This window comes from Sciurus vulgaris (assembly GCF_902686455.1).
Source record: "Sciurus vulgaris genome assembly, chromosome: X".
NCBI lineage: Eukaryota > Metazoa > Chordata > Mammalia > Rodentia > Sciuridae > Sciurus > Sciurus vulgaris.
The window spans coordinates 94,990,895-95,018,014 of NC_136471.1; the positions used below are offsets into that span (position 1 = coordinate 94,990,895).

General features: G+C 49.4%; 1 protein-coding gene across 1 annotated transcript; it reads left to right on the top strand.

Moving 5' to 3' along the window:
- Positions 1 to 1,186: 1,186 nt before the first annotated feature.
- Positions 1,187 to 26,805, top strand: CACNA1F (calcium voltage-gated channel subunit alpha1 F; the record flags this gene model as incomplete). Its single annotated transcript, XM_079124252.1, has 49 exons — positions 1,187 to 1,211; positions 2,612 to 2,861; positions 3,225 to 3,330; positions 3,520 to 3,659; positions 3,907 to 4,049; positions 4,129 to 4,281; positions 4,892 to 5,088; positions 5,199 to 5,302; positions 5,848 to 6,038; positions 6,276 to 6,368; positions 6,482 to 6,575; positions 6,730 to 6,756; positions 6,910 to 7,070; positions 8,857 to 9,082; positions 9,996 to 10,203; positions 10,296 to 10,416; positions 10,529 to 10,610; positions 11,547 to 11,592; positions 11,775 to 11,830; positions 12,144 to 12,153; positions 12,467 to 12,633; positions 12,781 to 12,910; positions 13,607 to 13,666; positions 13,867 to 13,973; positions 14,061 to 14,148; positions 14,584 to 14,691; positions 14,778 to 14,830; positions 15,908 to 16,054; positions 17,064 to 17,265; positions 17,363 to 17,521; positions 18,352 to 18,462; positions 18,691 to 18,774; positions 19,436 to 19,456; positions 19,648 to 19,776; positions 20,139 to 20,204; positions 20,469 to 20,560; positions 20,958 to 21,117; positions 21,345 to 21,472; positions 21,753 to 21,849; positions 22,033 to 22,135; positions 22,559 to 22,660; positions 22,867 to 22,997; positions 23,248 to 23,385; positions 23,835 to 24,004; positions 25,092 to 25,199; positions 25,319 to 25,446; positions 25,539 to 25,651; positions 26,157 to 26,354; positions 26,575 to 26,805. The coding sequence occupies 49 exons, from the start codon at positions 1,187 to 1,189 to the stop codon at positions 26,803 to 26,805; spliced, it is 5,964 nt and encodes a 1,987-aa protein (XP_078980378.1).
- Between the last annotated feature and the right edge of the window lie 315 nt (positions 26,806 to 27,120).

A 27,120-nucleotide genomic window follows, 5' to 3' on the forward strand; every position in this document is an offset into this window, starting at 1 on the left:
GAGTAACTACTTAAGTTATAGTTTGTTAGTGTAACTATTTATGGATTCAATACATGCCTCATTTTACTATGCTATATATATATTTGTACACTCCAAAGAATAATGACACAGCAAATTTCCGTGTAACCACTATGGACAAGTCGTTCCTGAGCAGGGGGTTGTGAGGCATGCCTGTAATCCCAGCTACTCTGGGACAGGTAGAAGGACTGAGACTTTGAGGACAACGTGAATGGCATAGTGAGACTCCATCTCAAAGGGGGAAAAAAGCCCATCTTGTCTCTTCTACCCAGATTTTTCATAAACCACGTGTATATGTGTACATGGCTCAGTGTCCTAACTATATTGCTCTTAATTAGTGTATCTTTATTACAAGCCTTGATATTAGATATTGCAAGTCTTCCCAACTTGATTTTCAAAGGATTTTGGCATTTCTAGGTCCTTTGTACATTGATATACATTTCAGAATCAGTTGTCAAATTCCATGAAAAAATCTTTTGATATTTTTGTTGGGATACCACTGAATCTCCAGGACACTATGGGAAGAATTGACATTGTCTCCTGAGGCAGGAGAATAGCAAGTTCCAGGCCAGCCTGGGAAACATATGGAGACCCTGTCACAATTTAGGAAAAAAATGACTTGGGATGTAAAGAGCCCCTGGGTTTAGTCCCCTATACCAAAAAAAAAAAAAAAAAAAAAAAAAAATTCAACATTATGTCAATGTCAATTTTTTTTTTCAGTACTGAGGATTGAACCCAGGGGCACTCTAGCACTGAGCTACATCCCTGACCTTTTCATTTTTTATTAATGTTCAATATTTCAATCAGTGAGCATTGTTTCTCCATTTTTAGTCTCCTTTAACATTTGATATTTGATCCTTTTTTCCCCCATAGAGATATTACACATATACTGTTTTTCCTATGTGTTTCAAATTTCATATACTATTGGAAAATGATATCATTTTTCTTATTTTAGTTTCCAACTATATGGTGTGGGTATCTATTTGGTAAACATTTAATCAATTGTCTTTTCTGTTGCCAGGTTCCGGCCCACAAAAGTCCCATTCGAGCCCCTGTTTCACCCTCCCATCCAACATTGCTATAGCCCCGCCCTGTGACCTTAATCTCTTCAAAGCTGGGGGAGGAGAGGGGGCCTGTGTGCAGATGGCCCTTCAATCTCCAGAGGAGGATGTCGGAATCTGAAGTTGGGAAAGGTGAGAGGAACCATCTACCCCTGCAGACCCTTGGAGCAAGCTTGAGCTGTGCTCCACCCTCACCCTTCCAACCCATCAACTGCCCACCTGAACCCTATCCCTGGAAACCTCTGGGGGACCAAAGCCACATTTCCCTCTTCCCATCCCAGCAGACCCTAAATAACAACCTCTTTACCACCTGAGCCCAGACCCTCAGCCTGACCCAGATGCTGTCCCCTGGCCTCCCAGTCCCATTCCATAGCTTTAGTTCCCAAATTAAATCCAACCTCAATCCTCACCCGGACCCCTGTCCTGGTGCCTACCCAGATTCTAACTTCAAAGCCAGTCCCAAATAGAATCCTAACATAAACCCTACTAACCAAAATGCAAACCCCATTAGAATCCAAACCCCACCCTGGTTACAGACTTACTATGAGCACTAAAGTCACCTAACCTCATCTGGAACCCCTAGATGCTGGTACTGTTAGTGAGTGTAGTCTGTGACTTTACAGAAAGTGTACAGATCTTTAAAAACAAAACGAGACTAAACAAATACAGAGAACACACACCTGATGGGGTGCACTAAATCACAAGGGTTCTGGAGTCAGACTGCCTGGGTTTGACACCTGATTCAGCTGCTTCATTAAGACACTTAACCTCTTTGCCTTGATGTCCTCTTCTGCAAAATGGAATGATACTACACCTCAGGCATTCTTCTGAATGCTGAACTCATTTAATCCCCAAGACACCTCTACAATGCCAGTACCCTTATTATCATCCCATTATACAGATAAGGAAATTGAGGCTTAAAGGGATTTACTAATTTGCCCAAGGTGACACATAGCTACCAAACAGAAGAGTCGGGATTTAAACTCAAACTGTTTATTTCCTCCAAAGCTGGGGATTTTAACCAGGCCGACTTACTGCCCCTCACAGGATGAAACAAGGCCATGGCAATTGGAAATGACCTTAGTTGAAAACCCCAATGCAAAATTCAAACCACATTCAAAACTAATCTTCGACTCTAACCTTGATCCTAATTCTGATTCGAACTCATCAAATACCCAGTCCTAACCCTAAATGTCATCCAAAATCCACTCCTATATTTAAACCTAACCCCAACTGACCCAAGATCTACAATTCACATTAACCTAAAATTTGCCTCCAGCTATAAACTGAAGCCCACCTTGTGACAATTTAAAGTCTATCCCCAGTCAAACCCTACTTCACATGGAAACTTTCCCCTGTAAATTCTCCAATCTTAATCCCAACAGTAATTCTTACCCACAATCCTTAACCTGAGTACCCCCAACTCTCTAATTTTACGTGTCCTCTCCTTCCTTCAACAGGGGTGGGATCATTTTGGAAGTGGTTATAATTGCCCCAATTCTCTACCCTTCCCTGACTGTTTCTCTACACAGATACCACCCCAGAGCCCAGTCCAGCCAATGGGGCAGGCCCTGGTCCAGAATGGGGGATTTGCCCTGGGCCTCCAGTCATGGGGAGTGATATTGGTGGGACTTCAGGTCTGGGGACCCCTAGGCGTAAGGCCCAGCACAACAAACACAAGACAGTGGCAGTGGCCAGTGCCCAGCGGTCTCCTCGGGCACTGTTCTGTCTCACCCTGGCCAATCCCCTTCGGCGGTCCTGCATCAGCATCGTGGAGTGGAAGTATCCTGGAAGGGCAGGAATAGGACTCAGAGGTAAGGGTCACCAGGGTACTAAGAGTCAAGAATTGAATCAGATCGGGAACTGAGGAGGGCCAAGGTCATCAGGGATCCAGGGATAAGAAATAGATTAGAGGAGGGGTTCATAAAAGTCACCAGGTAAGAGTCAAGGGCTGAATTAAAACAAGAGTTGATATGACCCAAGTTTCTATGGGGCAGAGGGTCAATGTCAAGAGTCAGAGTAAAGGTTGAGAATATCAGAACCAGACACCTTGAAGTCAAGGGTCAGCTTTGGGTGGAAGAGCCCTAAGGGAGTGTGGGGATCCCAAGGCTGCTCTGTTTGGGTCCTTGACTGTGTCCACCTGAGGCCCTTTGACATCCTCATCCTGCTGACCATCTTTGCCAACTGTGTGGCCCTGGGAGTCTACATCCCCTTCCCTGAGGACGACTCCAACACTGCCAACCACAACCTGGTGAGGCCCGCCCTGCCCCATCCCCAGCCAGATACAGCCCCAGGAGAACCACGCCTCAAGTCTCCCACCTCTCACTCACCCAGCCCCACCCTCCGTCCGGTTATGCATTCCTTCCCCCATACCCTTCCGGACAGGCCCCGCCCCAAAATAACTCCCCGACTTCCCACCCCGTGTCGGCTCCGCCCCCAGGAGCAAGTGGAATACGTATTTCTGGTGATTTTCACTGTGGAGACCGTGCTCAAGATCGTGGCCTATGGGCTGGTGCTCCACCCCAGCGCCTACATCCGCAATGGCTGGAACCTACTGGACTTCATCATCGTCGTGGTCGGGTGCGCATCAGCGGTGGGGGAGGCACCCCACCCTAGTTCGCCTTGCTAACCCTAGGCCCATTGAATTCCAGACCCAGGGAAGTGACTGATTCAGACCGCCCCTATTTAGCAACCACAGTTGGATATATTAACATATTTAAAACTCATGTGCATTTCCATTTACTGGGACTTGTGCTTTCCTGGGGAGAAAGGAGAGTGGAGGGGGCATCCAAGATCCCCACCTCCCTGTCCCATCCTTCCCCATCAGACTGTTCAGCGTGCTACTGGAGCAGGGACCTGGGCGGCCAGGCGATGCCCCGCATACCGGGGGGAAGCCCGGAGGCTTTGATGTGAAGGCATTGAGGGCGTTTCGGGTGCTCCGGCCACTGAGGCTGGTGTCTGGTGTCCCGAGTAAGTGGCACGCCCCTCGGGGTTGAAGGTGGGGAGATGGGACGGGGACTGGGCTAAACGCTCCTCTCCCTCCCCCCAGGCCTGCACATAGTGCTCAATTCAATCATGAAGGCGCTGGTGCCGCTGCTGCACATCGCACTGCTTGTGCTCTTCGTCATCATCATTTATGCCATCATCGGACTGGAGCTATTCCTTGGCCGCATGCACAAAACGTGCTACTTCCTTGGATCTGGTCAGCCAGCCCACCCGTCCTTGCATAGGACACGCCCCCTCCCTGGCTCCTAGGCCGCCTCTTGTGCTCAGGAAATCCTCTCAAATTCACAAGACTCCACCCCCAGGCTCAGGCTACACCCCTAGATAACCAAGCCACACTCCTATATATTCAAGATTGCCCTAAGTCCCTAACTACAACTGTGCCACTATCACAAGACTCCACCCACACGCCAAGGCCCTGCCCCTCATCTAAGACATCGTCTTCCACCGCTGACCAGACATGCTTAAGCCCTTTAATACGGATCCAAGCCCAAGCCTTTCTTCCACTCTCTTTTGTAGAATTTCCCAAATTCACCAGATCCCGCCTCCAGCCTTATGCCTCCCTGTTATTTATGAGACCCTATCCAGGATTTACAGTCCAGCTTCCCCAGATCCCTGTTGGTGGGACACACAACTTCCCAGGGGTTCAGAATGTGGGAGCTCCTAGGGCTCTGCCCGAGAGGCAGAGCAAGGGGTTGCCCTTGCCTAAGAAAAATCTAGAATCCCCAGTCTCAGGTGGGAAGGGCTTCAGAGTTTCCAGGTCGCCAGGTGGGCATGCTTCGTATTGACAAATTCCAGTCTTCCCGTAGATGTGGAGGCAGAAGAGGACCCGTCACCCTGTGCATCTTCAGGCTCTGGGCGTGCATGCACTCTGAACCAGACCGAGTGTCGCGGACGCTGGCCAGGGCCCAACGGTGGCATCACCAACTTTGACAACTTCTTCTTCGCCATGCTGACAGTCTTCCAGTGCATCACCATGGAAGGCTGGACTGATGTCCTCTACTGGGTGAGGTGGACAGCGGGAATACAGCTCCAAGGATGCACCTGCCCTTCCTCCCCAAGCTCAGGTGGGCATGTCTACATACCCCAAGGAAAGTATGCTCTCTCTCTTCACAGATGCAGGATGCCATGGGGTATGAGCTACCCTGGGTGTACTTCGTGAGCCTGGTCATCTTTGGGTCCTTCTTCGTACTCAACCTTGTGCTTGGTGTCCTGAGTGGGTGAGAGGCCCTTCTCTAGCCCCTGACCCATTCGTCATGCTGGCAAACTCCTAGGTGTCCTGCAAAACCCATCTGAAATGCTCCTTCACTCATTTGATCTTAAGCATCTGCCATATGGGAGACACTGTTTTAGGAAAGGAACAAGACATGAAAACCCTTGGCTTCTTGGATATATTACATCCTGAAGGGCAGGGGCAGACAACAGTAACATACATGTTACATTATATATCTGCACACACACGGAACAGGTGCTGTGGAAAGAAAAAGATAGGAATGGGGAGAGCTTGCAATTAGAAATAGAAACATCAGGGTAAGCCTGGTTTAGAAGTTGTTATTTGAATAAAAATGTGTAATAGATAAAGGAGTGGGCCATGTGGCTGTCTGAGGGAAGAGCATTCCAAGCAACAGGAACAGCCAATGCAAAGGGTCAGAGGCTAGAATGTGCTTGGCATATTGAAAGAAGAGCTCGGAGGGAAGTGTGACTGGAATGGTGAATACAAGGGTCTGGTGGCTTCCTCCCCTAGCCCTCTACCTTCTTCCCTTAGGGAGTTCTCCAAGGAGCGAGAAAAGGCAAAAGCACGGGGTGACTTCCAGAAGCTTCGGGAGAAGCAGCAGATGGAAGAGGACTTGCGGGGTTACCTGGATTGGATTACACAGGCTGAGGAGCTGGATCTCGAGGAGCCCTCTGGAGATGGCAATTTTGGTTCTATGGCTGAAGAGGGCCGGGCTGGCCATCGTAGGCACCTTCAATCTAGCTCATTCCCTGCTCCAGTCATGCCTCAGATGTGGTCCACCCTCCTGAGACCCAGCCCCAGCCTGCAACTTTTCTAGGACCAATCCTCAGTGTTGGTTCAGGACACAGAATCTAGACCCAGCTTGGATACAGAGACTCCAGATAACACCCCCTCCCATAGACATGGGCCCAACTCTGCCCCTAGACTGTCCTCCCCAACTGTCCTCTCTGTCCCCACAGGACCAAATCTGGCGGAGCTAACCAATAGGAGGCGTGGACGTCTGCGCTGGTTCAGTCACTCCACTCGCTCCACACACTCCACCAGCAGCCATGGTGGGGATCCAGCCATGCCGGGGTGGGGGCAGGGCCAGGACAAGTGGGCCAGGAGAAGGGAGGTGGGACATAGGATCTTTGAGTCCTGACCTTTTTCCTCACTTTGTCCACAGCCAGCCTCCCAGCCAGTGAAACCGGCTCCATGGCAGAGACCCCAGGGGAAGAGGAGGAGGAGGAGGGGGCTCTGGCCAGCTGTACTCGCTGCCTGTGAGGGCCCCCAGCCCTTGACCCTGACCAGCTGGCACCCAGACTAGACCCTGACCCTATTCCTTAAATTAGCCTCAAACCTTGACCTCCAGCCCCAGCTGCTGACTCCCTGTCAGTCCTTTATGACACCTACCTCCCATCCCCTCTTTTCCAGAAACAAGATCATGAAAACCAGGGTCTGGTGAGTTGGGAAAATTGTGTGACTATCTGACCCCATGACTTAGAGACAACCCCCTACCTCCAAGCGTTCCATGACCTCTGGGATCCCTCACCAGCTTCTGCCCCAGCTTAGGGAGGTGATCACAGCAGTGGATTTTCCTCCTTCCCCCACCAGCCGCCGCTTTCGAAGAGCCAACCGGGGGCTGCGGGCACACTGCCGGAAGGCCGTGAAGTCCAATGCCTGCTACTGGGCTGTGCTGTTGCTCGTCTTCCTCAACACACTGACAATCGCCTCAGAGCACCATGGTCAGCCCGTCTGGCTCACCCAGATCCAGGGTGCGTACCCAGCCTGCCAGCCCTCTCCCCCCAGGTCCCTGCTCCCTCCATTCCACAGGTTCAAATCCATGATTTTTTTTTCATACCAGGGATTGAACCCAAGGCTGCTTTACCACTGAGCCACATCCCCAGCTCCCACCTTTTTTTCTTTTATTTTTTTCCTTGAGACAGGGTCTCACTAAGTTGCTTAGGTCCTCACTCAGTTGCTGAGGCTGGCCTCAAACTTGCGATCCTCCTGTGCCTCAGCCTCCTGAACCACTGGATTTACAGGCATGTGCCACCATGCCCAGCTCACATTCAGAATCTCTAGGGAACCTCATACAGTGCCTTCCTGGCCAGATAAACACAAAAACTTTATCCTGTACCATTCTACCTGGTAGCTTACACTTGTGTGATGCTTTCTGTGTAAACCAAGCTCTGTTCTCAGCCCTTCACATATACCAGCTCCCATCTCTCTTCACCACAACCTGTACAAGTTAAGTACTGAGGCTCAGGGTACGGATCACCACAGTGCTGAAAGTCAAGCAACTAATACCTACACTCAGCAAGTGAGTGGCAGGACCAAGATTAGAACACAGGCAACCTGGCCCCAGAGTCTTGAGTTGCTTTTTTTCTTTTTCCAGTACTGGGGATTGAATCCAGAAGTGCTCTCCCACTGAGCTACACCCTCAGTCCTTTTTATTTATTTTCAGACAGGGTCTCACTGTGTTGCCCAGGCTGCCCTCAAATTTGTAATCTTCCTGCCTCGGCCACCCAAGTAGCCGAGATTACAGGCATGCACTTCCACATGGGCAGAATCCAGGCTCCTAACACCATACCATCTGGTCAAGTTACCCTGTACCTCTATTTCCCTATTCACAAAATAGAGACAATGATAGTATACACAGCCTGGAGTGATTGGGAGGATTAAATGAGTTCAAATGGAAAGTTCTTAGAACATTGTGAGGCCCACATAAACTGAATGACTGATTATAGATCCCATTTCTTTTTTTCCTCTACTAGGAATTGAACCCAGGGGTACTTAACCACTGAGCCACATCCCTAGCCCTTTTATTTTTTTTGTGGGGCAGGGTACCAGGGATTGAACTCAGGGGCCCTCAAACACTGAGCCACAACCCCAGCCATATTTTGTATTTCATTTAGAAGCAGGGTCTCACTGAATTGCTTAGTGCCTTGCTAAATTGCTGAGGGTGGCTTTGAACTTGAGATCATCCTGCCTCAGTCTGTGTGCACCATCACACCCAGTTTATGGATCCTACTCAACCCCAAACATACCCCAACCCCAACTAAATTCTAGAGTTTTGACTGGGGACGGAGGTTAGTGATAGATCTAGCTACACATATGCTTAGCATGCATGAACTCCTAGGGTTCATCTGCAGTGCCAAAACATTACAAAATAAAAACAAATTAAAAAATAGTAAGCCCTGAGGCTTGGGGGTGTAGCTCAGTGGCAGAGCACTTGCCTAACAAGTGTGAGGCACTGGGTTTGATCCTCAGCACCACATAAAAATTTAAAAATGAAGTAAAGTTGTGCACATCTGCAACTTAAAAAAAAATTAAAAGAATTAGTTTAAAAAAAAAAAATAGTAAACACTAGATGCTAGCCCTACCCTTGAATTGGCATCTTCCTGCCCTTTGCCCCAAAACTAGGCCCCTCAAAAAACTCATCCCCAGCCTGCACCTGGCCTGATACTAGCTAACTCAAGATGACTCCATGACCCCTACCTCTCCATATGTCTCTGTGGAATCCAACCAGTCCAGTCACTCATGTCTCTGTCCCTACAGAGTATGCCAACAAAGTTCTACTCTGCTTGTTCACTGTGGAGATGCTTCTCAAGCTGTATGGTCTGGGCCCCTCTGTCTACGTCTCCTCCTTCTTCAACCGCTTTGACTGTTTTGTGGTTTGTGGGGGCATCCTGGAGACCACCCTGGTGGAGGTGGGTGCCATGCAGCCCCTCGGCATTTCAGTGCTTCGATGTGTGCGTCTCCTCAGGATCTTTAAGGTCACCAGGTGTGTATGTGGGGGAAGACTGGAGTCCCATACATAGCCCAGACAGCCTATATCCCAACTCCAATGATAATCTCATCTGCATCACCATTCATTTAACAAACATCCATTAAGCACCTGTTGCATACTGGGCACGCTTCTAGGCCCTAGGTGAACACCAGGAATCAAAGTAGACCCAAGTTCCTGCCTTCATGGAGATTTGACTCCACTGGGGAGAGTGTCCACTCCATTCCTGTCCCCTTCCTCCACCTCAACTCCTACTCTAACATCAGCCCCAAGTCCATCTCCAAAGTTAATTCCAAGTTCATCTTCATCTTCAAGCTAAATTCCATCCCCACCCACAACTATAACACCATCTCTAACTCCAGCCCCCACCATTCATTGTCCATGGCCTGTTTACAACACTAACATCCACTACCAAAGCCAGCCCCATCGCCAGCCCCAGCCCTATCATTAACCACCAACTACACTGCCGCCCTCAATCCTCAAACAAAACCCCACATCCCCAACCCCTAAGCATCACCCTTTTTCCAAGTACAGAGCCATTCCCTGCCCCAGCCACAATCTCCTCCCCATTCCCTCTCCCGTACCAACCCTCAACCACAACCTTATCCCCAGCTCCACCTTCAGCCCCAAATGTCCCCAATCCCACCCCCAGTCCCAGTCCCAAACTGAAACCCAACTCTACCTTCACCAACTCTCGTCTACAACTCCATCCTTACCTCATCTCCCATGGCAGCCCTAATGCCAGCCCTAGCCCCAAACTCAGCTTTCCCCTCCTTTCTGTCATCACACCCCAATTCCAAAACCATTTCCACCAGATGGCCTCAGCACATCCCAAGCTGGAGCCCTGCCTTGGCTCCTGACTCTTCAGTGGACATGGTGTCATCCCTGCCCATTTCTATCTCTGCTGCAGGCACTGGGCATCTCTGAGCAACCTGGTGGCATCCTTGCTCAATTCCATGAAATCCATTGCATCCTTGCTGCTTCTCCTCTTCCTCTTTATCATCATCTTCTCCCTGCTTGGCATGCAGCTGTTTGGGGGCAAGTTCAACTTTGACCAGACCCAAACCAAGCGAAGCACCTTTGACACCTTTCCCCAGGCACTGCTCACTGTTTTTCAGGTGAGGCCAGGAGACCTTGGGATGGGTGGATTGGGGAAACTCTGAAGTCAGAGGGGGGTCCCAAGAGCTTCATGGTGATATCCCACCCCCAGATCCTGACGGGTGAGGACTGGAATGTGGTCATGTATGATGGTATCATGGCCTACGGTGGCCCCTTCTTCCCAGGGATGCTGGTGTGCATCTATTTCATCATTCTCTTCATCTGTGGCAACTGTATCCTCAGATCTTTGGTGGGCTGGGGGCTGGGGCCTCGGGGTAGATAGCAGGACCTGGGTGGTGCACAGGTAGGCTGCTTCTCCACCTTTGCAGCCTGAGTTCACACTAGATATCCTGTTGAACGTGTTTCTTGCCATTGCTGTGGATAACCTGGCCAGCGGGGATGCAGGGACTGCCACGGACAAGGGCAGGTGAGGTCTAGCTCCACCCCCATGACAGCCACTCTCTGAGGTGCCTGAGTGGGAATCCCACATACAATCCATATTACTAAAGATGCCTCCTGTCTCCCTGGTAATCCTCACCTCCAGATACAAACTGCCAGGGCTCATGCATTCTACAAGCAATTATTGAGCACCTACTTTGTGCCAGGCCCTAATGTAGATGCCACTGAAACAGCAGGGGTGAAGGCAGACAGAGTTCTTGCCTTTCATGGAACTGGCCTTCTAGTTGCAAGCAAAACACATGAATATGTAATACAACTTAAGTATATGCTAGTAAGTAATGAAGAAAAAAAAGCAGATGAAGGGATAAAGAGAAACCAAGATTTTTTTTTTCTGTTATGATAGTCAAGGGAGGGCTCTAAGCGGTGGTGACATTTAAACAGAGACCTGAATGAAGTGAGGGAGTAAGCTGTGCAAGTATCTGGGGGAGAACTATTCAAGGCAGGGGGAGAGCAAGTGCAAATGTTAGCACTTTTAAAATAAAACACTAGGGCTGGGGCCATAGCTCAGTGCCATAAAGCTTGCCTGTCATGTGTGGGACCCTGGGTTCCATCTCCAGCACTGCAAAAAGCAAAAACAAAAAAACAAACTAAAAAAATGAACCTAAAAACACCCACTAGTAGGTGGGGAGGAGAGTGGTAGTGGGTGAGGTCAATAGGTAAAGAGGAGAGAGGGACCAGAGTGAGGGCAATCTGGGTCAAGGTGAGACTTTGGCCTTAGCTCTTGGTAGGGGAGGCATGGGAAGACTGAGCAGACAGGCTCCTTCTGGCTGCTATGAGAACAGAATGTGGGGATCAGGCATAATCAGGGAGGTTCTCGGGGATGCAAGAAAGGTTTGCATTGACTCCTCCCCAGACTTGTCCATTTGCTGCCATCGTGACGGTCGCTCTGTATTTCCTCACACAGGGAGAAGAGCAGTGAAGACAACGTCCCAAAAGAGAATGGAGTGTTGGTGAGTTAGAAGCCTGAGCACTGTCTATAGCTGCCACTGCCACCCATACGTGTCTGTGTGAGTGGCTTTAACTGCCACCCTCTACCTGTTCATTCCCCCTTCATCACATCTTTTCCATGCCTCCTGTGTCCATCCTCTGTTGTCCTCCCCACTACCATTGACTCCCAGCTTCTTGTCCCCAGGTGCCTGGTGGAGAAAATGAGGAAGAGGAGGGTACAAAGACTGAAGGAACAGGCAAGTAGGCAATGGGACCTGGTGTGGGACCTTGGGCACAGAGCTCCTGCCTCCTGATGTCCTTCTCTCCATGTAGTGGCTTTTGCCAAGATCATCCTGAAAAGAATGGACTTGGAATTGGCCAACAACATTTGAGAACATTGAGGTTGAAGAAGAGAAAAAGACATTTTTGTTTTACTGCAGAATTTCTCAGGGCCTTTATTATAAAATCACACACACACACACACGTTCACTCAGTACACACTCACTGAGCCCCTGCCTTGTCCCACTAGGCACATAGCAGTGAACAAAATGGACTAACACCCCTTCTCTACCAGGTACACACTTGTAATCCCAGCCACTCAGGAGGCTGAGGCAGGGGTATGGCAAGTTCAAAGCCAGCCTCAGCAACTTAGCAAGGCCGGAAGCAACTCAGTGAGATCCTGTCTCCAAATAAAAAATAAGGACTGGGGATGTGACTCAGTGGTTAAGGCGCCTGGATTCAATCCCTGGTGCCAAAAAATTAAAAAATTTCCTGCAGAGTGGACATTCTGGCAGGGAAAATAGAAAGACCTTGTCAAGTGACAAACACTGTTCCAGGCACTTTATATCAACTTTCTCAATGAATTATATCTTGCTCTTTTTTTCCATGCCAGGCATGGAGGAGGAAGAGGAAGAGGAAGAGGAAGAAGAAGAAGAAGAAGAAGAAGAAGAAGAAGAAGAAGGGGGTGCAGGGCATGTGGAACTCCTTCAGGAAGTTGTACCCAAGGAGAAAGTGGTACCCATCCCAGAAGGCAGTGCCTTCTTCTGCCTCAGCCAAACCAACCCGTGAGCACTGGGAGTGGCCCTGGGGCTAGGGCAGGTGGAAGGCCATGGAGCTGTCAAGGCAGGGGTGGGACAGAGTTGTACTCCTCAGGTTCTCCCGCCATTTCAGTGATCCTGGGTTCTGACCACATCCCTTTTTCTGCTCCCCAGGCTGAGGAAAGCCTGTCACACCCTAATCCACCATCATATCTTCACCAATTTGATCCTGGTGTTCATCATCCTCAGTAGTGTGTCCCTGGCCGCTGAGGACCCCATTCGCGCCCACTCCTTCCGCAACCACGTGAGGCTTGGAGGAGCCTCAATACCTGGAGGCTTTATGCTGTGGGCAGCGGGGTGGGGGGACTCTCCCAAGGGGTGTCTGTGGGGGAGAAAACCTCTAATTGGGCTAAGAAAGAGGATCAATGATGTCAGCTGCAACAATGCCAGCAGTTACTGTGTGTGCAACTCATCTGAGGAAGCGCCAGGCAGGGGATCTGTTTTTGACTGGGGTGGAGGGGACCTGTGATCGGGGAGCTGAAGCAAGTCAAGGGCACTCATGTAACCTGGGTAAGAGGAACCCAAATTTGAACCCTAGTCTGCCTGATGGTCACATCCTTTGACTCTTAGAGAAGTCTTGATAATGAAGAGGAGGAGGAAGAGGGGGAGGAGGAAGAGGAAGAGAGAAAGGGAGAGAGGGAGTGTAAAACTGTTTTTTGGTACCAGGAATTGAAACCAAGTATTAACCACTGAGCAACATCCTCAGTCCCTTTTTTTTTTTTTTTTTTTTTTATTTTATTTAGAGACAGAGTCTCACTAAGTTGCTGAGGCTGGCTTTGAACTTGTGATCCTCCTGCCTCAGCCCCGCAAGCTGCTGGGATCACAATCGTGTGCTGTGCCCAGTGGGAGGGCAAAGCTTAATGCAGAGAGGCACACATGCATTCACCTATGCTCCCCTTCAGTCATGACTCAGTGGCTCTCCCTCTTTCTCACTGCCCAGATTCTAGGGTACTTTGATTATGCCTTTACCTCCATTTTTACTGTGGAGATTCTACTAAAGGTGAGTAATGGACTCCAACCATACCCTGAGTTACCCCCACCGTCCCCATCTGCTCTCACAGCCCAGCTCCTGTGGTTCTAGCCAGCCTCTAGTCTTCTTTTCTACCCCATCCCTACAAGTGTACCTCTCTGGTCCCTGTCCCCTTTTCCCCCCAACCATCTTCAGGTCTTACATCTAGCCTGATGTCCTCTGGTCCCCAGATGACAGTGTTTGGGGCTTTCTTGCACCGTGGGTCCTTCTGCCGTAGCTGGTTCAATTTGTTGGATCTACTGGTGGTCAGTGTGTCCCTCATATCTTTTGGCATCCAGTAAGTGACACCTCCCACTGCCTACTCCTTTCCTGCCAGAGCCAAAGCCAGGGCCAGTTCAGGGCCTAAGGACTATCCCCTCCCCAGCTCTAGTGCCATCTCTGTCGTGAAGATTCTTCGAGTTCTCCGGGTACTGAGGCCCCTCCGAGCCATCAATAGGGCCAAGGGACTCAAGGTAAGCCCACCTTACCCAAACCCACAGGGCCCCACCCCTTGCCCTGCCCCTGGAGCCAGGGACACTGATCAAGCTGACCATTTGCACTGATGCATAACTGTGCAGTCATAAGTAGTCACAAATCCTTGACTACTGACCATATGACCTGACCCATGTTTCTTACGAGTGACCATTCATTCCTTGGCAGTGGTCACATTTGTCTAGTGCAGGTCCCTGGTGTATAGCCAAATATACCTGCCTGGCAAACATTCTTGATTGGTGCCTATACATCCCTAGCCCACATCGCTGCCTTTTGGCCAGGTGTTTCTGACCACATGTTCCTGATCCACAACCACATGTGCCCAAAGTCCCCAAGGTGCATCTATCATCAGATTCCCCACCCCATGGCTACTGTGGCCTGCAGCATCCATCAGCCATATGCATGGGTGCCTGCAGCATGTGGTACAGTGTGTGTTCGTGGCCATCCGGACCATCGGGAACATCATGATTGTCACCACGCTCCTGCAATTCATGTTTGCCTGCATCGGTGTGCAGCTCTTCAAGGTGGGAGAAATGCTGGAGGGAGGACTGGGCAGGAGTCAGGACAGTGGATAAAGGACAAACCTGCTTGACAGATGTTCTCTCTATAGGGAAAATTCTACAGTTGTACTGATGAGGCCAAACACACCCCCAAAGAATGCAAGTGAGTGTCTTCAGCCCTCCAGGGACCCCAGGGCCCTTCCTAAAAGCTGTAGGGCCTCTAGACCTCATCAACATCTCTGAAACCCCTAGAGCCTCTTCCTGAGAACTGTAAAGACTCCCATATTTCCTTAAGACCCCCAAAGTCCCCCAAAGTCCCTAAGACCCCAAGATACATTCCAAGAACCACAGAGGCCTTTTAGAGATCATCAAGCCCTCAGAAGCCCCCCATTTCCTCCCTCAAACCCCCATCCACATTCTCCAGTGTTACCTACATTCCATTTCATTCCAGATCCCCAAGCAATCCCCACCCCTGCTGCAAGCCTCCAGCTTCCATCTGGAGACTCCTTTAGAAGAGGGATTAAAGGCCGGGTGTGGTGGCACATGCCTGTAATCCCAGTGACTCCAGAGCCTGAGGCAGGAGGATCCTGAATTCAAAGCCAGCCTTAGTAACTGAGAGGTGCTAAGCAACTCAGTGAGACCCTGTCTCTAAATAAAATACAAAATGGGCTGGGGATGTGGCTCAGTGGTTGAGTGCCCCTGAGCTCAATCCCCAGTGCCAAAAAAAGAAAAGAAAAGAAAAGAAAGAAAGAAAGAAAGAAAGAAAGAAAGAAAGAAAGAAAGAAAGAAAGAAAGAAAGAAAGAAAGAAAGAGAAAGAAAAAGAAACAAAGAAAGAAAGAAAGCATGCCATGGTGTAGTTACTACACTGAAAACCCAGCGTGGTGCTTACATATCTTAAGCACTGATAACTATGTGTTAGTATTACTTTTCCCTGGCTGGTGATACTGGTGAGGCTAGGGCGCCAACTATGGTCAGACATGACTTTTATTTATTGACTTGCTTTATCCTGTGACAAGCCAGGAAATGGGTTTTGCTGTTATCCTCGTTTCATAGAGGGGGAAAACAAGCACAGTGAGGTTAAATGACCAGTCACCTCTCCAGGAAATGCAAGGGTAGTATTGGAACCCAGACTGTGGAGCTCTACCAGTATGCCCTGTTGCTTCCATTCTAGAGATCCCAGACCTTTGCCACAGCTCTCCACCCCTCCTTGCCCACCTAGCTTGTCTGTACCATCCACAGGGGCTCCTTCCTGATCTATCCTGATGGAGATGTGTCACGGCCCCTGGTCCGGGAGCGGCTCTGGGTCAACAGTGATTTCAACTTTGACAATGTCCTTTCAGCCATGATGGCCCTGTTCACTGTTTCCACTTTCGAAGGCTGGCCTGCGTGAGGGGCAGGGCCATGGGGGATGACTGGGGACTGGGCAGGGTTCTCTGGGGATTGGCTGGGGATCTTCTGGAAATGATTAGGATCACTTGGGGGTGTAATGAAGGTCTCTCAAGACTAGATAAGGTCTTTTAATGCATACTATTTATACAGAAAAAAAAAATGAACTTTACTGTGGGATATTTATACACACATGTAACATTCTTTGATCATTTCCATCCCTATAACCTCCCTTACCCTCAGATCCCCCCACCCCCTGATCGTCTTTTATTTCTTTAATAGTTTCCCTGCTATTTTCATGTCATGATCTTTTTCTAGGTCTGGATAGGGTTTTCTAGAGACTGGTAGTTGTGTCCACGGACTTGTTGGGGGGAGGGTCTTCCAGAAGTTGGCTGCCAGTTCTTTGGTGGACTTGGGTGAGGGGTCTCCAGGAATTGTGTAGAGATCTCTGAGGGACTAGGTAGGAGTTGAGAAGGGATTGGGTAGGATTTTGGGGGGACTGAGTAGAGGTCTGTGTAGATTAGAAAGAAGGTCTCCAAGGAGGTGGAGCAGAGAATTCAGACCACCTGAAATTCACAAGTCTTTGGGTGTGCTAGCTGGAGCTCTCTAGGGGGAATGGGGCAGGGGATTCCTGATAATGGGATGGGGGATTTAAAGATCTTTAGGGACTTGTGGGGGAAGTTCTGGTGCACTGCATGGAGGTCTCCAGGTGGCTGGCTAAGGGGATTTGGAGGGCTGTGGGAATTTGGGGGATGTGGGTCTTTGCAAGCATGAATGAGAATCCTTCAGAGAGCTGTATGGGGGTCTGTGGGTCAAGGCATTTGAGAATCGTTGGGGTCCTGATGAGGACATATAGAGGTCCCAAGGGATTAAGTTAGGGATTTAGGGGACTTTGAGGTACCACACAAGAGATCCTTTTGTATCTGGGATAGGTGGTCTGGGGTCAGGTCTGAGGGTCTGGGATACCTCCTGAACTGCCCCTGCCTCTACTCTCCACTGGCTCCCACAGGCTGCTATATAAGGCCATTGATGCGCATGCAGAAGACCGAGGTCCCATCTATAATTACCGCGTGGAGATCTCCGTGTTCTTCATTGTCTACATCATCATCATTGCATTCTTCATGATGAACATCTTTGTGGGCTTTGTCATTATCACCTTTCGTGCCCAAGGCGAGCAGGAGTATCAAAACTGTGAGCTGGACAAGAATCAGGTGACCTCTGACCCCCGACTCCCGACCTGTGGCCACCAGCCCCTCCGCCTTTGCCCTGGGACTCCCCTGCTCACTCATGCTCTGTATTGGTATGCAGCGCCAGTGTGTGGAGTATGCCCTCAAGGCGCAGCCACTCCGCAGATACATCCCCAAGAACCCCCATCAGTATCGAGTGTGGGCCGCTGTGAACTCTGCTGCCTTTGAATACCTCATGTTCCTGCTTATCCTGCTCAACACGGTTGCCCTAGCCATGCAGGTCCGAGTGCCCCATCCTGATCTATGCCAGACACCTGCTTCTATTCTCTCCACACAATTCCCTGGGAACCATTAGGAATGCTCTAGGCTACAAATAACAAAATCCCCCAACTGACAGACACCCAAGCTATCGAGACAGTTGCCACATTTCTTCAAATTTAAGGCCAATAATTGTAAATTGTATTTTCATTTCAGTCACATTAAAAACAATGTGATTAAAAACATTGTATGAATGTGAAAACAATGATTCATGGCCATTGTAAGTTGCCACTGGTTATAAAATGCACTCCAGTTTCGGAGATTCTAAAGAGAGTCACTGAAATATAGTAATTATCTCACATAATGAGAAGCATAGATGTAGGTTGTTTTCTCATTGTTGATTACAGTCCTAGACCCCATCTGTCTCTGCTTCACCATACTTGGCAAGTTGACTTTCATTCTCATGGTTGTTGCTTCATGGTCACAATATAGCTGCTGTAGCTCCAGACATCAAAACCATATTCAAGGCAGGAAAAAGAAGAGAGAGTTGCCCCAAGGGACTCTCCTCATTTGAGCATTTTAATGGAGAGCAAAATATTTTTCACAGAAGCTTTTAACCAGCATCAGATTTATGTTTGTGTTAGCAGAACTAGCCTTGCCATCTGCAAGAAAATCTAGGAATTGAGACCTGGGCTTTCTAGTATCCATATTAGGAAGGAGATAATATTAGGGGTTTGGTCCACCCATAGTGCTACCGTGTCCCCAGTCTCGCTTCAGCCCAGGTTAGGAACAATTTGGTTGGGAATGGGGATTCTTTACCTTAGGCTGTCACCACCTGATTTCCTCCCCCAGCACTATGAGCAGACTGCTCCCTTCAACTATGCGATGGACATCCTCAACATGGTGTTCACTGGCCTCTTCACTATTGAGATGGTGCTCAAAATCATCGCCTTCAAACCAAAGGTGCCCCTCAGCCCCAGAACCACCCCCAAGTGGGTGAATTCCTTGGGAAGGGACCACATTCCACAGTTCCCAGAGGGACAGCAAGTAGGGAGTCATGGGACTAGGGAGTGAGAGGTTTCCAGGTGCAGACTCATCTTGTGGCCCAAGCCAGGCCCTGTCTCCCCAGGACCCCCTACCCTTCCCTGCTAGCTCAGAGAAGACAGAACATTGCTTTCCTTCTGTCTGCAGCATTACTTTACTGATGCCTGGAACACATTTGATGCTCTAATTGTGGTGGGCAGCGTCGTGGACATTGCTGTCACTGAAGTCAATGTGAGGATTGGCCTTTGTACTAACCCACTCTCCCCATAAAACCTTCCCCCACCTCTACCTCAGGGCCCTCCTTCACATGGGTAGGTGGCTCCCACTCACATCCTTCCTATCACTGGGGACTCAGCAGTGATTCTAACTCTATCTCTCAATGGGACCCTGTTGGACTCAGTCGAAGACCCCCTCTGTTTAGTCCCCTAATTGATTTTGCATCCTCTCCACTGGATCCATCATCTCCTGAAATGTTTTTCCTGTTATTTCTGTTATCTCTTTCTTTGCCTATACCTTCCCCCTCCATTGGCTCCATGATGTCCACTGACTCTTGCTTTGGCTTCATCATCCCTTCTGATGGCCCCATTGACTCCGTTTCCTCAACCTACTTTATCATCTCCATCTCACCAATGACTGCGACATGGGCTCCATCATCTCCTCTATTGGGTATTATGTGATTCTGTAACCTCAACTGACAATGCTGCTGGTTCCATATCTCCACCACTGGCTTCTCCAATGAGTCATCTACTGGTCCTCATCTCCATCATCTCCATAAAACACTGACTCCATCATTTCCTCCATTGGTTCCAATGTCTCTCCTCAACTCTTTGTCCATTTGGGCCAATGGTCTCATCATCTCTATCATCTCTGTTTTGGCCATATCTTCCTCCAGAATGGCGGCCATCTTGGCGAGGTAGTACCCCACCACCACAGGGACACTCTCCTTTTCTACCCTCTCTCCCTCCCTTTCTTCCCAAAAGTCCCTAGAAATACTCCCTGACCACTCCAGGGCCTGGTTTCTGAGGGTTCAGGGAGCTGGGAGGACAAAAACATGAGACAGGGAAGTGACTGGGGCTGGTGTGAACTGTGCATCTTCAACTCCAGAGCTCTGAGGACAGCTCTCGCATATCTATCACCTTCTTTCGCCTCTTCCGAGTCATGCGGCTGGTCAAGCTCCTCAGTAAGGGTGAAGGGATACGCACATTGCTCTGGACATTCATCAAATCCTTCCAGGTAATCCCCAGTTGCACCCCTTTAGCCACACCTCAACCCAACCCCATCCCTCTCAGCCTGCCCTTTTATTACCCTTAGAACTACAACTCTCCAGAATTGCCATACTCCTTTCCAACTTAATGATTCCCAGCTTTCTAGCTTTCTCCAGCTGTGCTTTCAATACCCAACATGCCCCTGGCCTCACTGAACTCACCCTATTCTATTTAATACTACATCCACATTTGGGAGACTCTGGTAGTCCTGAGCATTTTAGGATGGACTACATCTCCCAGAAAACCATGGCCAGGGGTAGCAGGAGAGTGCATTCTGGAGTTTATAACTCTCTGCCTGCACCTAAGCATCTATTCTCCCCATCCCTCTAGGCCTTGCCCTATGTGGCTCTTCTCATAGCGATGATATTCTTCATCTATGCAGTCATTGGCATGCAGGTAAGTGAGAATCCTAGGGAGCATCCCTCTTGCACCTCTTTGCACAAGGGAGACAATTGGTTAGGAATAGCCCTATAGTGGGGTGGGGGTGGAAAGACGGACAAACTAGATGACCGTGGGTCAGTCTACACATCTGTGAAATGGGATCAGCAGTGCCGACTTGTCAGGATTATAAGACTCATTTAGGTATTGGGAGGTCTGAAATGGGTGGGAACATGTGAGGGCATGGGCTTATCCCCCAACACAGACCCCGTGTGCCCACAGATGTTCGGCAAGGTGGCTCTTCAGGATGGCACACAGATCAACAGAAACAACAACTTCCAGACATTTCCACAGGCTGTGCTGCTTCTGTTCAGGTGACATCTCCCCACTTCCATGCCACCTTGGTCCCCACATCCTCCGTGGTCCCTAGACTTCCTGTTCTTTGGAAATACTAGATCAGCTTGAGGCTCTGTGTAGCCTGAGACCTTTTCTGGGCATGACCTGAGGAGTATTAGAATATTCTAGTCTCAGCCATTCCTTTTCTAGTATAAGATTCACCCCCTTCTTAATCTACAGTGCCCTCATCTGTAAGATGCAAAAATGACTGTCATCAACATGGACATTTTAGCCATTAAAACAATGAAATGCTCACTGCCAGATGCAGCCTCTAGCAATGATTAGGTCGTCTCCCTGCTCCCTAATTCACCACAGTGCCACTTGACACAATTTCATGGCATCTTCTCAGGATCCCATCCCTGTTTGACCCTTCAGGTGTGCCACTGGTGAGGCATGGCAGGAAATAATGCTTGCCAGCCTTCCTGGAAATCGGTGTGACCCTGAGTCTGACTTTGGCCCTGGCGAGGAGTTTACCTGTGGTAGCAATTTTGCCATTGCCTATTTTATCAGCTTCTTCATGCTCTGTGCCTTCCTGGTGAGAACCATTTCCCCACGATCATTACCACTGCCATAGGGGCTGGACCTGAGGGCCCAGAGATATCCAAGTTTGGCTGGCAACCCAGATATTGAGAGGGCTGACCTGACAATAAGTTCAACCTTGGGGACTTGTGACCCAGTAACCAAGATCACCCTAGCCTCCCACAAGCCCCCTGTAATCCTAACCTGCCCTTCACCTAACCCTCTTTGCTCAATGGCCCACAGATCATAAATCTCTTTGTGGCTGTGATTATGGACAACTTTGATTATCTAACCAGAGATTGGTCCATCCTGGGCCCTCATCATCTTGATGAATTCAAGAGGATCTGGTCTGAATATGACCCTGGGGCCAAGTATGCCTTCTAACCACTTACCCAGAATCCCAGGGGACAATGCACTCCCCTCCATGGTCCCCTAACCCCAGAACCTTTGACCAATGCATCCCATTACCCTGTCAATAAATGCCCTGAGTAATCCACTGCCCCTGTCCTTTGCCCTCTCCAACTGTCCCCCAGTTCTTCCCTAGAAAGCTTCAAGGTGTTGGTCGGGGGAGGTAGTGATGAGCTGGTGGGGTCTTGATAAAGGGATGGAGAGGGTATCACCAATCCAGAGGAACCTCCCCAACTGTCCTAGAGGCCGAATCAAGCACCTGGATGTAGTTGCCCTGCTGAGACGTATCCAGCCCCCACTAGGATTTGGGAAGCTATGCCCACATCGAGTGGCCTGCAAGGTCTGTGCACCTACCCACTCTCTCATGACCTCTGGGAGGGCTGTCCATCACATGTGGGGATAGGGACCTGCCTTGGGTGGGGACATGTGTTTGGTCACATTCTCAAATGTTTTTGCCCCAGGAATTCATGCCCGAATACTTGGCATTTTCTCAGAGTGGGTTCTTTATCTCTGGTGTTTGTAGAGACTCGTGGCAATGAACGTGCCCCTCAATTCAGATGGGACAGTGACATTCAATGCCACACTCTTTGCCCTGGTGCGGACATCCCTGAAGATTAAGACAGAAGGTGTGTGGGGTGTGTGGGAGGGTAGGGGCAGGAGTAAGAGAGTTCCTGGGGAAGGTACATGGAGCAGACTCATAGAGTGATGGACCTCACTTCAAACCTCAAAATGGGTGCCTCTGACCTCTCCAGGCCTGTGCATTCCATCCGATGGGGGCAGTGCACAGCTGCAGTCAAAGCTTCTGGAGCTACTAAGGAGGCTAAGACAGGAGGGCTGCAAATTCAAGGTCAGCCAGGGTAACTTAGCAAGACCCTGTCTCAAAATAAAATTTTACAAAAGGTCTTGGAATATAGCTCCAGAGGTTCAAGTCCAGTACTCCTGGGTTCAAGTCCCAGTACTGCAAAAAAAAAATAGTTTCTAGTGTCCCCCACTAACAATGATGAGCAGCTCTTCCCATTTCCTCTGCCCCACATCTTCCTCCAATGCAGGGAACCTGGAGCAAGCCAACCAGGAGCTGCGGATGGTCATCAAAAAGATCTGGAAGCGGATAAAGCAGAAGCTATTGGATGAAGTCATTCCCCCTCCGGATGGTGAGCTGTCCCCATCCGAATTCCTTGAACCCAGATAATTGTTTGAATCATTAGAGGATTACCTAAGTGTCTGGTGATTGCTCTCTACCATAAAACCAGTATTGGCCTGGGGCTAGTGGGGATCACTGCTGGTGGATAAGAATTGGGGAGGCAGTAGTGGGAGAGACAACCCCTGTGTAACCTTGCCCTCTCTCCTTTGTCCCCAGAGGAGGAAGTCACCGTGGGCAAGTTCTATGCCACATTCCTGATCCAAGATTATTTCCGAAAATTCCGAAGGAGGAAAGAAAAGGGGCTATTAGGAACTGAGGCCCCCTCAAGCACTTCCTCTGTCCTTCAGGTCTTCAGGGCAGGGTCTGCTTTGGCTGAGGCTGAGGCTTACCTCCCTCTTGATCTCATGAAATCCATGTCACAGATAAGGAAACTGAAGCCCTGGACCCCACAGAGGGTCAGGGATGACCGAGAGCTACACACACACACACACACACACACACACACACACACACACACACTCCTTCATGGGAAGCCAACTCATGGAGAAGAAGTTTAGACCCTGAATTTCCCACTTCCCTATTTTTCTACACCCACAGGCTGGTCTGAGGAGCCTACAGGACTTGGGTCCTGAGATCAGGCAGGCCCTCACATGTGACACAGAGGAGGAAGAGGAGGAGGAGGAAGAGGGGCAGGAGGGAGAGGAAGAAGCCAAAAAGGACCCAGAAGCATACAAAGTAAGCACTGTTTTTCACTCGCCCAGGAATTTTTGCCACATTTTTTATTGGTGCATTATAGGTGTACATAATGATGGGATGTGTTACATGTTCATATGTGCACACAATATAACAATATAATTTGGCCAATATCCCTCCCCAGCACCTCCCCCTCCCTGGTCGCTTTCCTCTATTGATCTCCTTTTAATTTTCATCCCCCAGGAATACTTGATCGTAAAATATTCACTCAATCCCCTGATGCCTTTGACACTTTTCTAGGAAAAAGCCCTCTGAAGGAGCCCCCTCCACAATGGAAAAAATATTTCTTCACTACCTATCATGGGCTGTTAGAGAGCAGGACCCAGATTCAGCTCCTGGGGAGCCTATTAACCAGTGAGGGACACACACAATATGACCAACTGATTTAGCTATAATTTTGCTGCAATACTCAGTCCTATGACTCTCCACAGGCCCCCACGGAGTCCCAGCCCCCATCTCGTAGGAACTCCAGAATTTCTGTGTCTCTGCCTGTTGGAGGCAGAATCCCAGATTCACTCTCCCCTGGACCCAGTGATGATGATGGGGGGGCTTCCAGTTCCAGACAGCCCAGTGTGAACCCAGCTGAATCCCACAACCAAAGGTAAGGTCAAGTGTCTGGGGGAAGTGGTGAAGGAAGGCAGGGACTAGACACTATCAGGGAGCATGGCATGAGGACCTAGAGATCTTTGAGTAGAAATCTAGGGAGCATGGAGATGTTTCAAGGGCTTAAGTGGGAAGAGGAAATAACAAGAGAGTCATATGAGAAAGGTAATATAAAGGTTTAAAAAAAATCACTTGATATGGAACAAAATAGGTTTTAGTTCAAATCCTGGCTCTGTCACTTGCTAAGGGACACCTGGGGCTAATCATTTCATTTCTATGATCCTCAGTTCCTCAACTCCAAAATGGGGATGATAATGGCACCTACTTCATAGGGATAATGAAAGCATAAATCAAGGTCATACACATCAAGGGTCCAGTCTTTACTTTCCCCAACATACTCCCGGTTTCTGTGTTGAAGTTGTGTCTTCAACAGGCCAATTTTGATTTTTTTTTTTAATTTTGGGTTCCTCTAATGAGAAAAATATGTATTAAAAGTAAGCCTGTATTCATGTTAAAATGAGTAATAGGGCTGGGGATATAGCTCAGTTGGTAGAGTTCTTGCCTCACAAACACAAGGCCCTGGGTTCACTGCAAAATAATAATAATAATAATAGAGCCCAATGCAGTGGCACACGCCTATAATCCCAGCAGCTCAGAATGCTGAGGCAGGAAGATCGTAAGGTCAAAGTCAGCCTCAGCAACTTAGCAAGGCCCTAAGCAACTTAGTGAGATCCTGTCTCTAAATAAAATACAAAATAGGGCTGGGATGCAGCTCAGTGATTAAGTGACCCTGGGTTCAATCCCAGGTACCAAAATTAATTAATTAATTAATTATACAAAGGGCTGGGGGTAAAGCATTCAGTTCTCAGTGGTAGAGCATTTGTCTAACATGCACAAGACCCTGAATTCCATCTTTAGTACCAAAATAATAATAATAATGGTTACTTTTATGTTACATGAATTTTCAGTGAAGTGTTAAGTCCAGTATTTGTACAGATGATGGGACATGATATGATAGTAACCAAGGACCCAGGGTCATATATTTGGGGGTATCTGGTCTGCCTACAATGCCTCACTTTCTCCAGGAGAAGTTCTGAGATTTTCATGTTCACCATCCCAGAAGAAGGAAATTCTCAGCCCAAGGAAACTAGAGAGCAAAACAAGCAGGATGAGGAAGAGGAAATCCCCGACAGGTACACTGGCCATGCCACATTGGATGAGCCCATGAGTTGTGGGGGAGAGGGCAGGACTGTCTTTACCCCAACATCAAGTTCCAGACCTGGATTCACCTCCAGCTCCCCCTTGTGCACAGACTCTCCTACATGGATGAACAGAGAGAGGCTCCCCGGCACCCGGCCCTTATGCCACCTCACCAACCCCAGAGATATGTAAATGGGCACAATGCTCCACGCAGACGTCTCCTGCCCCCCACTCCTGCAGGTGAGAGTGGGGATGGGCTCTAGGGCCACCCCTCCCGAAGGACCAGCAGAAGAGAGAACCAGGGAAACAATGCCATTGTTCTTTGCCACCAGGTCGGAAGCCCTCTTTCACCATCCAGTGTCTGCAGCGCCAGGGCAGTTGTGAAGACTTACCTATACCAGGCACCTATCATCGTGGGCGAAACTCAGGGCCCAGCAGGGCTCAGGTGAGGCGAGGGAGGGGGTCCTGGGGTCTGCAGGAGTGGGATCAGCCTAGGCTGAACTTATCAAATACACTACATGGCAGGCCCTTTTGAACAGGGCATACATGGAGGAATGCACATAATCCTCACTAATCTTGTGAGGTGTGTATTACTACTCCCAGTGTACAGATGAGGAAACAGGCCCAGAGAAATGTATTCAGCCAAGATCACATAGTAAGTGACAGAGCTGAAATTTAAACCTCAGTATCTTATGCTCTGACATAAACTCAGTTCTGGGGCTAGAGATATAGCTCAATGGTAGAGCACTTGCCTAGCCTGTTCAAGGCCTGCCATTCCCCCCACCACAGTGCTGCAAATAAACACATAAATAAACTCAAGTCTGATTTGCACCCATTCAGTTTGATTCCAGTCGTGTATTGGGGGAGAGGGACAGCACTCACAGGAGTGAGTCCTAGACCCTCATGCCCACCCATCGATCCCTGATCCTCTGATATTTTTTCTGACCCAGGGTTCCTGGGCAACCCCTCCTCAGAGGGGTCGGCTCCTATACGCCCCACTGTTGTTGGTGGAGGAGGGTGCAGCAGGGGAGGGATACCTCGGCAAACCCAGTGGTCCACTACGCACCTTTACCTGTCTGCATGTGCCTGGATCTCGCTCAGACCCAAGCCATGGCAAGAGAGGCAGTGCTGACAGTTTAGTGGAGGCCGTGAGTACAGAGGGGGTATAGGCAAGAGGCCTGGGAAAAAGGGAGGTGGTGGGAGCTGGAGGAGGAGGGGAAAGAGTCCCCAGGCTCTGTTGTGTACATTCAGCATAATGTACTACCACTGTCCCCTACTGACTTTCCTATATGTCCTCATGAACACATCATTTAATCCACACTGACCCTTCTGTGCACACTGTCACACTGATTCCACCTGTGCCCTCAGGTGCTCATCTCTGAGGGCCTGGGCCTCTTTGCCCGAGACCCACGCTTCGTGGCCCTGGCCAAGAAGGAGATCGCAGATGCATGTCGCCTGACACTGGATGAAATGGACAGTGCTGCTAGTGACCTACTGGCACAAGGGACCAGCTCACTGTATAGTGATGAGGAGTCCATCCTCTCCCGCTTTGATGAGGAGGACCTGGGAGATGAGATGGCCTGTGTCCATGCCCTCTGAATTCTTACCCCTCCGCCACTGCTCAATAAACTTCCTGCCCTCCCCTCCCCAGAGGAAGACAGGCATGGACCACATACTGCTATACTTTGGTGTTTTTTTCTGGGGGCCTGGGGCTACCCAGAGGTCCCTATCCATCCATCTATCCCTGGTTCCAGCCCTGAGCCACTGCCTACACATGGGTATTTCCAGAAACCAGGACAGCTAGGCCTGATTATTCAGCGTCAGGGAAGGAGGAAGGAGGAGGAAGAGACAGCAGCCAAAAAAAGCTGGAGACAGAGTGGAGGTGGTAGGGGAGGAGGAGGGCACTGGGCAGAA